The 15,971-nt window shown below is 40.8% G+C and overlaps 1 protein-coding gene across 2 annotated transcripts in view; it reads left to right on the plus strand.

Annotated features, from left to right (window-relative positions):
• The window catches only part of ELF2 (E74 like ETS transcription factor 2), a 35,458-nt gene extending 22,576 nt beyond the window's left edge, over positions 1 to 12,882 (plus strand). For both annotated transcript variants that reach the window (XM_017820343.1, XM_017820344.1), the window contains 6 exons: positions 3,509 to 3,622; positions 4,560 to 4,733; positions 5,798 to 5,884; positions 9,996 to 10,188; positions 10,558 to 10,911; positions 11,158 to 12,882. In XM_017820343.1, coding sequence (XP_017675832.1) covers positions 3,509 to 3,622; positions 4,560 to 4,733; positions 5,798 to 5,884; positions 9,996 to 10,188; positions 10,558 to 10,911; positions 11,158 to 11,785 — 1,550 coding nt within the window. In that variant the 3' untranslated portion in view covers positions 11,786 to 12,882. The remainder of the gene's footprint in view (positions 1 to 3,508; positions 3,623 to 4,559; positions 4,734 to 5,797; positions 5,885 to 9,995; positions 10,189 to 10,557; positions 10,912 to 11,157) is intronic.
• The last annotated feature ends 3,089 nt before the right edge of the window (positions 12,883 to 15,971 follow it).

Here is a 15,971-nt window from a genome sequence, read left to right on the forward strand (position 1 = left end):
GTTTTAAAAGAATGAAAGGTAAGTGGTGGTGTTAGCTCTGATGTGTTCTAGGTCAGTAAATGGCAGTTCTCATGTCACTTAGTTATCAAACTGAAAAATTTACTTTCATCCATGTAAACTGCTTTGCTTCCTTTGGGCAAGTGACAGTTCCTCCTGAAATGATTATATAAGGTAACAGACCTGCACCTTACTTTTTTTACTCAAGCAATACAGTCTGTTTTAGCTTTGGGGTATTGTATATGTGCATGGTGGTACCATAGTTGATAGCATAAATAAATACAAATAGAATTGGGTATATTTAAAGAAACAGGTGAAACACTTCAGTCTTTGATCAGAAATGTTTCTGCCCATTGTGATACTGCACTTGTGCACCAAAGTGGAAAGTTGTCTTTTTTTTAGGTTTGTTTGCACAATCCTTATCCCTTGATTTTCTTTTTTCCCATCTTTATTGTGGGAAGTGTTACCAGGTACTGTGATACAAGTGTAGTTTGGTTGATGACACTTGATCCAGTAATCTGCAAGAACAGCCTCCTGCTTTTTTCTGGTCTCATCCCTTCTCTGAGAGAGCCTGTTTCCCCACTTCCATCTTTTGGGTTATCTAATTTAGCTGTGTTTTTCATCCGTGTCATGCCTCATGACTGAGCACTCTGACATGCTGCTGTCTTCTATTAGATATTTTCCAGCATGTCAGAAAGATGTTTTACATAAAATTTGTGTTGAAATACAAATTTTTACTTTTTTTCTTCCCACTGTGTTGGCGCAGTAACGTTGCCTGTGCATAAATGAAAACTCCTGATGCTCACTGAGTAGACAAATGCTTCTGAGGCTAAAAGCTTGTACTGGTTAAAGAAGAATTAGCTACCTGAAAAGGCTTGAAACTTGGTAATAGCACTCGTTTTAGTAGGTGTTTTAATAGCTGTCTTTTTGGCAGTGTAAGGTGCGTTTGTTGGCTGTCATGATAGACAGACAGCATGTGTGTTCCAGCCAAAGCCAGAAGTGTTACTATTTTTTGCTTGATATTTTTTAGGTGGCAATTTTAGTGGAGTCCAAAGTAACTCACGTTGGAAAAACATTTGTGAAGTGTGTATTTTCAAATGTCACAGGCTTTTGAGGAGTAGATAGTGCTGTTTTTATTGGAAACGGAAGGGTTGCTTAGGGGAGAGGTCGAGTGGCTCCTTGGCTCTGCTGTTACGGTTTTGCAGCGTTAGTCCCTAATGCTGAGGGGGTTGTGTCTCCTTTCCCTCCACACTAGCACCTCAGCAGAATGCCCTAGTCCTGGAAAAGTATGAAGATGGCTTTCTGCTATTCTTTTTGCCTTATTCCTGCCCCCGTCTAGGTACCTCATGCTTGTGGTAAAGCATCTAAACTGTTCCCTATAGGAAAATTTTGTATGCTTTTAAGCATTTAGGAGTAGCTAATTGGGTACTCTCTTACAAGTGAAATTTGGCAACTGTTGTTTGAATTTCTTTGCAGATTTCCTTTACATACTGAACCTGCTGTCTGCACAGAAGCAGCTAACTAGTTGTCCCAAAAATGGTAACCAGCAGAAATGAAAACTGCACAACTCTTAGCTGCAGGGGAGGCAGAGGGGTTGGTGGAGAAGCTTTGCTGACATGCTTTAAATCTTACTGCATGCTTTAGAATAATAATATATTCAATACTGATTTGGACTTTCTAATTTTAGTAGTGTTGTAGAATTGATACATTTATGATGACTCTCTGAGTATTGTTCCTTTATTCTGATGATCAGTGGAAAGTTTTATCAGATAGATGAAGGGAAACGTACTGATTTCTGTACAACTGAAGCTTTTCTTTAGTGAGAGAAATGTTTAGGCAGAGGGTTTCCTGCAGGGCCACTCTGTCACAGTGCAGGTGTTCAGCCTCTGACTTGGGATACTCCCAAACTGCTTCATGAGGAAGGAAATAGCTTGGCCAAGCATGGGAAGCACCCAGGACTTGGAGCTGGGGGAAGGGCTTATGGTGCAAAACTCTTGCTGATTGCCACTGGTTATCGAAGGGAGTGTGCAATAGAGACCCTTTTCTGATTTTCCTGTGCTCCCAGCCTGGGGTGAAGCACTGGTGGAATGTCAGCTTTATCAGGCATCTACTGTTCCAAAAGATAAAGCCCTCTAAATAGCATCCCAGGCTGTAACTAATGGGCTGTGGTGGGAATTCCATCAGCCAGCCAGCAGGTGGGAAGCAGGCTAGTTCAGCAAGAAATTTCAGGCACCCAAAATTTTGCATTTGGGCACTTTCAGTTTCTGGTTTGTGTGTTTAATTTGCTGGCTAGTAGTTTTTTTGAGTTTTTAAGCCCTGCATTTGAATAAACTGCAATGTGCTGGAAGGCTTTTACCCCCATGTGTGCCTGCAGGAATCTTTGTGTATCCAGCGTTTCCTTAAGTCAGAAGCAACTCTAGTGTTATTTTCCCAACAAACCTCGAGTTGTTTCTTTGACGTTTTCAGTTACAGGATAGGTGCCTTGAAGTTTTCATAGAGAATTACTCCCAAATCCTCTTTAGTTGTGTGACACTGGAGATAGGTGACCCTGCTCACGCTAAAGATAGATCTCCTGGGTTGCCTGCTGCCTCCCTGGAGTGGTTCAGCTTGGAGCAGATGGCCATAAATGGAAAGAGCAACTGGAGAGAGGCAGAGTACCTTAGCCAGTGTGGATGATGGGCAACAGGTGTTTCTGCAGTCACTGCTTTTAAAAACCTTTACAGGGGTGAGGAATGTGGAGTTGGCTGTGAGTAGAATTGTAGTTTTAGTTGATACCTTGGGGTCTTTATAGTGTTGCTGCTGTGTTCAAGTAGCTGTGAGCTGCACTGTATCAAACTTAAATGTGCTTTCTTGGAGTTACATTATTTTTTATTAATTACTCAGTTTTCCTTTCAGAACATAAGAAAAGGGCTGGTTTTACCTTTTTCCCTTAAAAAACCCACACCCTTTATACTGTTGGTTGTGATTTGTGTTTTTTTTAACAATCAAGCCTGCTAAACCCAACACACAGTTATTTTTGATGTCAGAAATCAAAACAGGAAATATCTGTTTTGCAGACTAATATTGTATTTTTATATATATTTATGCAATAGATTGAAAATTTGAAGAGAGGTGACCTTTAGAATTTAACGGGATAATAATTGGAGATAGTACTACTTGCCTGTTCTGCTGCGTTAATTTATAACCATCCTGGTCACAATCTGGTTTGTTCTGGTTAATTTGAAGGCAGAATATAAATCTCAGAGTCTGCTTTTGTAAGCTCTTGAACACCTCGTGGAAATGAGGAGCTTGGCTGTGAACCAGAAATCTAATCTGGTGAAGTGACAGTGTTGGTTCTGCTTGTCTTGCGTCTTCCCTAAATGTTTCTGTCCACAGAAAGGTATAAAAGGTGTGAAGACACCTGACAATTTTGCAATTTTCGTGTTAGAGATTAAGCAGTACAGCTGTACAGGGATATCTGTGGACTTTCATAAGTAATCTGTTCTCATTAATTTTCTGTATCCTTCTGCAGTGGAAGCATCAGTCCATGGCAGTAATGTGCACTGCACGGATAAGACAATTGAAGCTGCAGAGGCCTTGCTTCATATGGAGTCTCCTACCTGCCTGAGAGATGCCAGGAGTCCTGGTATGTCAGCCACAGCTTCTGCTCTGGGAACTGTTTCTCCTTCTACTAATTAATAAAACAAACAAAGTGGGAAACTTGTTTCTGGGGGGAGCTGTATGCGGTTTAAAGCATTTGCTTGCTTATTTCAAAGCTACTGATTTGGTTTGAGTTTTTACATGATTTTTCCACCCCCTAACGAGTATAGTTACAGAGTAAATCATTTATCTGTTGGGTAAGATGTTTGAGTGACTACACATTTAAGATTAACTTCTCTGCTTAAACATCAGGAAACACTTTTTTCACTGTGCAGCTGACAGAGCCCTGGCACAGATTGCCCAGAGAGACCATGGAGTCTCCATCCTTGGAGATGCAAAAAAGTCCATGATTCTAGGTGGCCCAGCTTGAGTAAGGAGTTGGACCAGGTGCCCTTCTAACCTCAACCATTCTGTGGTTCTGTGAATTTGACATTTTAAATTGCTAAAAAAAAGACTTATTCTAAGTGAAAATATTTATATTTATATTCATCTTTCTATTTTGGAAAGAATATCTGAATACAATGTGTTGCAAAGTTTTCCTGGTTTAAAAAACCAAAACTTGATGGTTTCTTTAACCGATGTTTCTTCTGAGGTTACTTAATATATGTTGGATGAAATAATGGTCAAACTGAAATGCAAAATCTGCAAAATAGGAAATGGAGATCATAATAATGATCAAAGATTAAACTCTAATTTGTCTAATTCAAAGTTGAGTTTATTTCTAAAGGATGTTGTTGTGATACTTGTCTTCTGCCTAAAAATACAAGTGTGCATGGTTTGGGGAGTTGGATTGATTTTCTAGGCGACAGGTTGTTGGAGCAGAAACATATTGTATATGCTTTGTTGAAATTAATTTTGTGTAAGGTGCATTAAAATAACCAGATAAAAACTTCATCAGATGTTCCTTTTTTCTTCTTTCGTAGTGGAAGTTTTTGTCCCTCCTTGTGTGTCAACCCCAGAATTTATCCATGCAGCCATGAGACCTGATGTGATCACAGAAACTGTGGTGGAAGTATCAACAGAGGAGTCTGAGTCAATGGATGTATCTCCTGTCCCAACTTCCCCTGATATCCATGAACCAATGAAAAAGAAAAAAGGTACATATGGCTCTTGGTAGGAGCAGTGTCAGAATTGATTTCTGATGTGCACTGCTGTGGGTGGTGCAGTTGATACAGGTGGAGATAGATAAGATGATCTGTTATCTTTGCTCATATGAACAGACTGACTGGAGTCTGAAGTGTGAGTTCTTAGAAAATGGCACCGGAGCAGGAAAAAAGAAGGAGCAAGAGAATGGGCTTTGCCAAGCCATAAAGGCAAATGGTTTCTGTGTTTGTTGTTTTTTAACACAAAGTGGAGGAAGGATAGAGAAAGATGCAAAGAGGATTTACGTGGTGTGTAACCACTGGTGTCTGAAATACGGATATATCTGGAGAGTGGATAGACTCAAGGTAATTGCAATGAAACAGCATGGTAAATACTAACCTAAAAAAACACAAATAAGTTTACAAAAACATGAGAAGATCTTCCTTGTGATATTTGTATCTTTCCTGTCTGACTGCCGTGTCTTTGAGGAGAAGCAATTCAGAACAGTGTTTGATTTCTAAGCATTCCACTATCGTATGGGAGGTTAGCACCTGGTGAGGTTGCTCTCTCTGTATCTATCTGGTAGTTTTCTTACAGGCATCAGTAAGATTTACATAACTTTAGGGATGTTGCTTTAATAGAGCTTCCAGACATGCTAAGATGGAATATTTGTAATTTAGAGGGGGAAAAAATGCAGTGCAGTGGTAAAGTGATATAAATCCAAGATCTTTGAATTTCAGATTTAGTAAAACCACACGCACATAACCATAACTCTACTGTAAATTAATTCAGAGTAAAACAGGCACTGGGCTAAAGAATGCAAATACACTTGAGTTTTGCTCGATACGTTTGGTCCTTACCTCACCTGCCATTAACTTGTCTGAAATTGAGTTAAATCTGCAACCAAATGATTAATTAAACTGGTTATGCAGTAGTAATCAAACAATTTAAGTTTATCCATATCTGTAGCAAGGAAACAGCAAGGGGAAAATACATGAACTGCTTCTTTCAGCAAAGACAAACTGTAAAATACTTCGCATTTGATTAACACTTGTTTTTCCCCATGTTTTATGTGCAGCTGGCCGTAAACCCAAGACCCAACAGTCGGCCCTGGCTGATGGGTCTCCAGATCTGGGTATAAAGAAGAAACCTAGGGAAGGCAAAGGTATATTTTTTTCATTTATCGAGTCTTTAAAAATATGGAGTGCATGGCATCTGTCACAGGAAATATACACATCTTCAAAGTTTGTACTGACTTCATTAGAGTTGGATTCGATGTCTCCAAATTTGTTTGTACAAGATCTGGCACAAGGATGTGTGCTTTGGAAGAGCCCTGTAGTACACTCCACAGTTAATAGGATTTCTCATATTTTATTTGCTTTGCTTTGTGTTTATTGACTTGTGATGTCTTTCGTGGTATGTGTCAGCTTAGTGCTACACACATAATTTATTAAGCTACTGCTGAAAGACTTGTTCTCAAGTAGTGGCAGCACATGGGCATTTAGAATGGTGATGGCTGGAAATAATGTTTTCTTAGTTGATTCACGAACTCCAGTGGGAATATATTCCTTTGACTAATGGGTTCAGTTTGGTTTAAGGGGAAAACCAAATGATGATCTGTTTCTGTAGTGGTTGAGTGAGGCATTTTGTGCTTGAGAGTCCTACTTTCCTAATGTTTCTCCTTACAAACAGTGGTTCCTTTCTTGGACTCCAAGCCCCTGCTATTCACTCAGCAGGGAGACAGATTGGGACATTTGCTCACGGGTTACCTTTGAGGTGGCCTGCGGTGTATCAGCTCTTCCCCTGTTTGTAGGTGAAAAATCTGGATCTCTTCCCCACTTACTGCACTGAAGGTTGTTTGGAGATGTTGCTATGGCAGGGAGTAACCAAGTTTAGTGACTTGTAGTGGCAGCACCCTAGAAAGACTGTGTAGTGGTCAGCTCCACTATTATTTTGAGATTTGCTTGAAAGCAAGGTCTCTGCTGTTTACATAATTCCTTATCTGGCTACAGCTCCTGAGTCTTGTCAGTAGGGCAAGGAAGAATGGGACTGACGTCCTGCAGATGTTGGCTCATGGCAAGCAGTGCAAACAGTCATTAAACTTCCCTGCAGTGCCCAGTGTTGTGTCTTTGGATTTGGTGTAAGAGTGGACTTCAGTGAAGATCACAGATTTTGTATCTGCTGTGTTTAAAAGTGCATCTTATTTAATTGTCTCTGTCCTTTTTTTCTTTTTTAGCATTCTTTAATCCTTCTTAGCTTGCTTTCTAATTCAGATCTTGCTATTACAGCTTTCCATTACCTGAATAGTACATGTAAATTGTCCCAGGTCCTGGTTTGCTGCACAAATAACTTTGAAAAAGGAGACCTGTATTTCTGTCTCTTCTAGTTTTTGTACTGGTGATTTCATTCTGTAGCTGTTTGTTTTACCGAGTGGGAGATGGTAGTGCTTTGTGGTTTTGGGGGGAATTTTTTGCCTTTTCTTTTTTAATCATATTTCCATGGACCCTCATAAGGATCTACTTATGTCTCTTGTTCTCATGAAGTATCTCATTCCATATTTTACACTACAACTGGAATAAAATATTTTTTTTCTTAATATAGTCTAGTTAGATGTGCTGCAAAACATTTTGTTACTGCATTTAATTTTTGTTACTTATTTAAAAAAATTACTTGCAGATATAGGCTATTTAATATCCAGCATGTTTTTGGAAAACCAGAAATTATTTTAGAGCTCAGTACTGTCAGAGTGAAGTCTTGGAGGAAGAGAGCTGGTTGTGCACATTTGGAAAGGGTTGGCATATAGGTAATCCTTCTTTTGTGCATTCCTGGTGCTTTCTGGTGCAAAGTGAAGCAGCTGTAAATCAGATTTACTTGTGCCCTACAGTTTATTACATGGGAGGAGCTGGAGACATCATAGTATTTTTACTTTAAGTGAGACAGTGGGGTTTTTTTCTGTTCTCACATAGTGGATTGCCAGTTTTTGGCATGGTTTCTCTTTCCATACTTTGTTTTTCATTTGCATAAATACTCTCTTTAAACTGTAGGCAGTTAGAGGGAGCAAAACTGTGTTTGAGCCTCTCCTCATAGATGCAGCAGCTCATTGACACACACAGTACCTTGTATAATTCACATACTCCCTGGCCATTGGTCTCTCTATTTTGAAATGACAGTTAACCTTCTTAAGCAGCTGTCAGCTGTAATAATCATCTAACCACAAAAATTTCTTTCAAATTTAAAGTACTCTGGATTGAAGTTAAGACAGGTAACAGTAATGTCTAGCTCAGTGGCTGCTTACTGGTGAACCTGAGACCTTTCTGATGGTGATGGGAGCTGTATGGTAGTAAATAAAGCTTCTCTCTTCCTAGCAAGGTGCAGGCAGCACATGTTCCTAAGTCCAGCCTGGTACACAGATGCTTAAAAGCAGCTTGAATTTAAACCTGTTCAGAAAATAGATTTTACAGGGATGTCTCTCTCTTCCTCAGGAGTCTGTAAGCTTGGATTCATAGTATTAGGAGTGTCTGGTTCTGAGGAGAAAGGGTTTAAGAGTGGTTCAGAATTGTGTTTAACATTTGTAAAATGACCTTTCTGTGTTAAATGCATAGCAGCTTTAGCTGACACAGCAGCCCATCTGAAGTATCACTGGGTTTTGCTGGCAATAGTAGATGGCTTCTGAGTGGTATAGGTATTACACAGTCTTCCTGGGGAAAAAAAGCTTTTATTTAGGTCAATACAGAGCATGAGAGGAAAAGAGAAACCTGCTGAGTCAGCAGCACTGTTCCTGCAGAAAAAATTGGGCACTCTCAGGAATGATTTCTCTTGAATTTCCTTTTTGCTTCCTAATACTAAAGCCCACCTATGTTTTTGCAAAGAATCTGCTGCAGACCTGCAGCATCTGGCGGTGGACCCAGAAATTCTCTTTCTGAGGAGCTAAAGAATAAACCCCCAAGGGATTAATTCCCTAAAATGCAGGATGATTTAAACATTCCTGAGTTCTCTTCTTGACTCTTTCCTCAAATGGGTCCTATTCAAATGTCTCTGAAATCTAGTGCAAGTAGGATTTTGGTAGTTCTTGAGTAAGTACTTGCTGTTGTTTGGAGCATGTGGTAAAGTACTGTTTTTTCTATCTGTGAGGTAGTCTTCCAGAAGATGGAAACTAGTTTTTTTTACCCTTTGGAGTTTATAGCTAAGTTCTCAAGGCAGCAGTGGTCTTGAAGCTGCCTTAATGTCTTCAGCATGGCATAACAAGTTCTATGCTAGGCCACTAAATCTCAGGAATTAAAGACCTTTTCACACGCACACACACACACAAATTGGTGTGTCACTCCCTGGAAGTGAAGAATTGGGATTAATGTTCTGAGGTTATTATTCTTGTAGATCTGTCATAGTTCTCCCTTCTCAGAAACGTGAGGAGTTGTCTTCAGTTGTAGAAATTGTGGTGTGATCTGCTTTTTTCTTTGCTTCTCTTACCCTTTTCCTAGATGCACATGGTCTGGTCAGAGTGCAGACAATCCCCATGTTATGTTCTGTGCCATCCTGTCATAAACCCTCTTTTGGGGCTTCTCCAGTGGGAATGGTACAACCTCTTGAATGCCTGAGAAGTGCATTAAATTCTTCTTTAGAGTGACTTCATTTTATATTCCCCTAATTATAGAAAGGTACATGGGATTTCTGCCATGTGAGTACTTGCTGTCAAGAAGTTGGACTGTCTTTGCACCTAGAAGGCTGTTGGTCACTCTGCAGCATATATTTGGGAAGAGTCAGGACATGGGGCTGTCACCAGGCATTGTGGGAGCCCCAGATCCTGGACAAACTTCACTGCAGTTGAGATGTTTTGGTATTACAGGTTGTATGTCTTTTGTAAATTACTTATTTGTGTCCCCCTGTCCTTCAGTGTCATAAAATACACTGGCATTTTCACACCCTGTTCAATCAAATATGAGAAGAAAATTCTGAGCTCTTGTCCTGCTGAACAGATGTAGGCTGTAGTGACTTGGAACACCCTCTCACACTTCTTTTCAAGAATTCAGAATGAACGTTGGATTGAACAGGCTCCTGTGCTGTATAGCAGATCACTTGGATTAGCTCCTTTCAGAATGTAAATATTTATGAAAGCTTTACTAAACTTAACAGAATGAACGAATATGTGCGGGTGACATGACGTGCCATCCTCTGCATAACATTGCTTATAATGCAGGTCACTCAGTTACCTAAATGTGGAGAACTTTCTGTTGTCTTTAAAAGTGATTTCCTAATATTTAAATCATTTCTCATTATAGGAAATACAACGTACTTATGGGAGTTCCTTCTGGACCTTCTCCAGGACAAAAACACTTGTCCTCGATATATTAAATGGACTCAGCGAGAGAAGGGAATCTTTAAACTTGTGGACTCAAAAGCTGTCTCCAAACTCTGGGGAAAACACAAAAACAAACCTGACATGAACTATGAGACTATGGGAAGAGCCCTGAGGTAAAAATTCTTACAGCCTTAAGTTACCTACTATAATTTTAAATCTGATTCTTAATTTTGCCTCCAGAAATAACAGTGCTGAAATTTAAAAGTTTTGCCCTCTTGCTGACTTAGCCTTCAGTCTTGCAGTCCCTATTGCTTTTTATGTTACCAGCAAATTTGCAATTTAATTCCTGAAGTATGTATTTAAAAGGTCAGATTTTTTTTTCAGGTAGGTCCTTCAGATCCCTTGCCAGGGTGTTCTGCCACCTTCTTTCCACACCTCTTCACACTGTAGATATTAGTACTGTGGTTACTTCAGCTTTACTTGTTAGTACAGAATGAGGTTTTCTACTTGTTGCTTACTACTTGACTGTATTTCTCTTGCAGATACTACTATCAAAGAGGAATCCTGGCAAAGGTTGAGGGACAGAGGCTTGTGTATCAGTTTAAGGAGATGCCAAAAAACATAGTTGTCATAGATGATGACAAAAGCGAGTCCTGCAATGAAGATTTGTCGATGCCTACAGATGAGAAGTCATTGGAAAGAGTGTCTTTATCTGCAGAAAACCTTTTAAAAGCAGCAAGCTCTGCACGTGGAGGAAAGAATTCCTCTCAGTTAAGCTGTACCAGAGCAGAAAAAGGAGTCACCAGAGTCGTGAATATCGCCTCGCCAGCGCATGACACATCCTCATCTCGGCCCTCAACTACCACCACTACTGTCCCAGCAACAACAGCTCCCAGGTTTGTATTATTATGTGCCTTGGGTTTGTCTTCTCTTCATGACAAGCAGTTTTTTTGTTAGGAAGCTGTCTTTTAGGGTTTTTTGTCTGTGTTTTAAATGTTGGAAATAGTTTCTGATTTGCAAGTAGCAGTGTAATTTAGAGTCACAGAATGGTTTGGGTTGGAAGGGACCTTAGAGATCATGTAGTATCTGTAATGGTGCCCTGTGTTTTGGCATAAACACGCACATCTTCCTTTATTTTGTAGGACTGTTCGTGTGGCAATGCAAGTGCCTGTTGTCATGACCTCTCTGGGACAGAAAATCTCCACCGTGGCAGTGCAGTCGGTAAACGCAGGGTCACCGTTAATAACCAACACGAGCCCAACAACAGCGACAACCCCAAAGGTAGTAATCCAGACAATCCCTACTGTGATGCCAACCTCTGCTGAAAATGGAGACAAAATCACAATGCAGCCTGCCAAAATCATTACCATCCCTGCCACGCAACTCACGCAGTGTCAGTTACAAACAAAAACGGGCCTGTCCGGCTCAGGAAGTATTAACATTGTGGGAGCCCCGTTGGCTGTTAGAGCACTAACCCCAGTGTCTATAGCTCATGGGACACCAGTAATGAGACTATCGGTGCCTGCTCAGCAGGCCTCTGGCCAGACTCCTCCCAGGGTGATTAGTGCAGTTTTAAAAAGCCCCGAAGTTAAATCAGACACAGCGGCTTCAAAACAGGAGTGCGAAGTGAAAACACTGCAGCTGGTAAAAGAAGAGAAGCCGGCAGATGGAAGCAAGACTGTGACCCACGTAGTAGTAGTTAGCACGCCCTCAGCTATTGCCCTTCCTGTAACAATGAAAACAGAAGGAATCATAACGTGTGAAAAATGAAGAATAGGCTGCTTCCAGCATGGACCTTGCCTGTAACGGTTTTGAGTATACTGACATAATTGGGGGAGGGATGTGGATGCCACCACCAAGTCAAAAAGGAGAGTTTTGGAATGTTAATAAACATGAATTTGTTGAAGACTTACTGGAAAGAAAACAAAATTATTTTCCCGTGTTTCAGTGGGAATTGAACCACATTTGATATGCTGACAAAAACTGCCTCTTCCAGTTGGGAAACAGCTGAACCTATGGAGAAGGAAAGATAGAGGGACTGAAAAGGGACCAAACTGTTCACTACGCTACCGGTTACCAAGTTACACTAAGACCTGGAACACTAAAAGAGAGCTGTGTGAGAGGTTTTGCCTTGGTTTTTAGTTTTCGGGGGGAGAGGAAAGTCTCATTGTTACACAAATGGCAAATTTGATGCAGTTTATGTGCATACCAGCGATTACTACTGTGCCCACAGTACTCAACTGGTGCTATGTGAAAAACTCTGCTATACTAGGCATTGTAGAAAGTGAAATAAAGGAGGTTTAAGAGCTTCTAAAAGAAGACAGAGACCTAGAGGGATTTTTGTATCATACAGCTTAAGCAGATTCAAAATGAAAGCCTTAGACTGATTTTCAGTTATCTTTCTTGAAATAAGCTAATGGCTTGTTTGTGTAAAGCTTTTTTATTAAAACAAATTTTTTAAAAACCTTGTACCTAGCACAGTATTGTTATAGAATGACATGTAACATATTTTGTATGGTAGTTTAAAGTCTGTCTAAATTTCTTAATCGTGGACAAAGTAGCAGCAGGCTTCCTGCCTTCTGCTGTAACATGCCTGTGTCTCTCACTTAGCCTTGGCATCTGTGCATACATTTCAGTTTCAGCTCTACTCTGTCACTTGAAAGGTCACGCCCAGCATGAGCTTTTTGTCAGGTAGTTCTAAACCTGTAAATTTTTTTTTTTAGTTGAAGTTAAGAGGGAAGTACCAGTGTTCGGAACGAACTATAATAGTTTGTATATTCAACATTTGAAGTATATTCTATTTTGTTGTACTCTTGTTTCAAAGTGTATTCAAGTAGGTTTTACTGAAATACAGAAACAAAATTTAATGGTGTTTGGTCTGCTTTTTATTTTTTACTTTTTCCTTTCAACCTATTAACCACCTTTTCTGCTTATTTGAAATTTTCCAGGCGTTCAGCCTAAGATAGATGATATAGCGTGAAATTTTGGAACTGCTCACTACTCTGAATGGCTGACCAGCTCTTGCACACAGTACACCCAGATATTTTTTGTTAAAGTATCTGTGAAGCTTGTGGTAGCTGGTGAGGTAACTTCTGACAGAGGTCTAGTTCTCTTACACTTTTTCAGTTTGTTGAGCACACCCACGAGCTCTGGGAGCCATCTAACTGCTCCTCCAGGTACACCTCAGTTTCCTAAGGCTGCACTGCAGAGGAAAGGTAGAAATGAGCAGTGTTCTAATCTGTGATGATCTCACAGAGGCAGACTGAAAGTACTGGGACACAGAAACAAGAAAGAGAAACACTGAGTTAACACTGCTGGTTCTTTTGATGTTGTCGCCATTGACATTTCCAACTTGGCTTCAGCTCAAATACATTACTTTTTTTTTTTTCTGGATGGAGTAAGTATCTGAATAGGTTTTCCATTTGTAATTGCACTGAAATTAGAGGTATCATGATACAAGGCTACGGGGTAAAGCTCGTGTGAGAACACACAGTACACAGATATTTGCTCCATGTTTGCAGTCCATGCGCATGACTTAAAATAGATGCAGGGGAGCTTACCTTGTTTTCATGGGGACCACACTGGCACGTTGGCTTGTGGGGACCCAGGTCCCCAGTGGACTCCCAATTCCTAGTGAGATGCCCTGGAAAGTCTGCAGAGCGGGAACTCGGGCAATCTTGAGATTATCTAAGTCTAGATGACCATCTTAGTACTTCATGTCTGGAAGAGCAATTTCAACAGATACCTGGAACTGAGCTCTTGATAAAGGAAACCAGAGTGAATACTTCCGTGTGAAAACCAAGCTACCTCTCGATTCCTAGCAGTAAGCCCTGTTCTTCCCTTCGACTGGTAAGAAGTGTGGGAATAGCTCCATACAGCCAGGCCAGCAGGTGGGGAGTTTTGAAAGTCTTTAGGAAAATGCATTCTTTTTCATAATTCTAAGCGAAGAAGTGGAGTTTAAGAACAAAGCAATGAAAAAGCTGAAGCGGGTAAAGCATGGCGTAGATGGCAGCAATCCCTCCCACCAGCAGCAACCCAAAGAAGCAAAGGTTCTTATGCAGGAGCTGTGTTTCTGGCCTGGGGTAGGGGACAAAGACCCCTTCACAGGAGGAAATGTGGGAGAAAGAAGAGGAATTATGTTGCTAAGAAAGGGGGAGGACAGAAAGGGGAAGGTGGGCAATGGCTCGATTAATTTGGTAGTCTGGGATGCACTGTTATGGGTAAAGAGAAATGGAGCACTGTGAAGAGAGGCAAGTAGAACAAACCTGCCTCAAAAGACAAGAGGAGAGAAAAGTAATAGGGTTTTTAAACCTACATTTGTAAGTCCTGTCTGTAAGAAATCCTTTTCTAAATGTTTGTCACTTGATCATACATGAAAGATGTTGCATCTCGGAGCGTGAAATGTCTGCCTCCAGTATTTGTAATTAAAACCTTTCCGACGCCTAATTTAGATACACTGGAAGTCAAATGGGGACAAGCTGTTTTCCTGGAAATAGATAAGGACTTGAGCTGATGACCTTCTCTTAAGTTAGAGCCAAGACTTCATTATGTCACGGCAAAAACGAAAGGAATGGAGGTGCACATGTACTACTCGTGGGACAGTCAGCTCGGAGCCCGTGCTCTGAGACACTGTTACTGCCAGTGCTGCGTCTTGCCACAGAACTGGTGATGGTCTTTTGGCTCTCTCCCCTGGCCACCCAGTGAGCAGCACACAATGCTGGCTGACAGAGGACATTTAACAGAGGCTCGAGAAGTGAGAACCTCAATCTGTATGAGGATGTGCCGTAACTGAAGTGGGAAGGGAACTTAACCCGACTTGAAACAGTGAGGATTTTGTTAACCTTTCCATGTATGCCTTTGTACTCCCCACTTTTTTAAATTTAGCTGCTACCTTAGAAGTACAACAGCCTTTTTGTCACAGTCAGGTAGTGACTTCAGTGTATCTGCTTAAGCACAGCTCTTCAGCATCGCTTTGTGTGCATGCGGTGCCTCTGAGTTCTTCTGAGATCCAGTTTCCTTCAGAGTTGGTGTGTAATCTCAGTAGCAAAGCCGTGCCTTTTACAAGAGGCAGCCTCTCCTCGGGGATTTCTTCAGCCGAATGTCAGAGGGTTGAGTCCCATCTGTAACTGAAAGTCTCAGAGCATTCTCTAGGGTAGAAGTTTGCTCTTCAATGTGCTGCTTTCAATGAGATATGAGGAAGGAATTCTTCACTCCGGGGGTGGTGAGCCACTGGTGGTTGCTCAGATAAGTTGTGGATGGCCCCATTCCTGGAGTCTTCAAGGCCAGGTTGGATGGGGCTTTGAGCAAGGTTGGTGTAGCAGGGGAGTTGGAACTGCATCATCTTTAAGGTCCCTTCCAAACCAAACCATTCTATGATTCTATGAATTAATTAGTATGTTTTTACTGGTGGTGGTGGAGGATGTGATCTTAGGGTGAAGGAGCTTTGGTCAGGTTTGTAACATCTACAATGAAGAGAAGAACACTAGAGTATTGGAAAAGTCAGTATCTAGCTGTACTCCCAGACTTTTTCAATCCCATTGAAAAACCTGTTATTTTCTACCTGTGTGAAAGCAGGACTCACTTTTACATCTGAAGCTGGTGGCTCATGTAGGAGAGTCCAGGCTTAACTCATCCTTGGCAAGTAGTAACTTTTCTAGATGTGGGAATGGAATGAAACTCATGTGAAGTGAGCACGCTTTATACAGAAGGCATTGAGACATATACAGTCAAGGTATCACTGATTTTACAGATACATTTTTACTTTTCCTGTAACTACTGTTGTAAGTTATAGGATGAAAAGGTTGATGCTGTGTAATCCACAGGGAGGAAAAAAGTCTTAACTGAGTTGCAACTCAGAAAAAAGATCTGAGTATCAAAATTTTGGGTAGTGACAAGAAAAGTTGAAAGGGAAATCCTATCCCGGAGACCGCTGTTTTTGTTAACTCTCTCCTGGACA

This window comes from Lepidothrix coronata, unplaced genomic scaffold (genome assembly GCF_001604755.1).
Source record: "Lepidothrix coronata isolate B3197 unplaced genomic scaffold, Lepidothrix_coronata-1.0 Scaffold82, whole genome shotgun sequence".
NCBI classification, from domain to species: domain Eukaryota; kingdom Metazoa; phylum Chordata; class Aves; order Passeriformes; family Pipridae; genus Lepidothrix; species Lepidothrix coronata.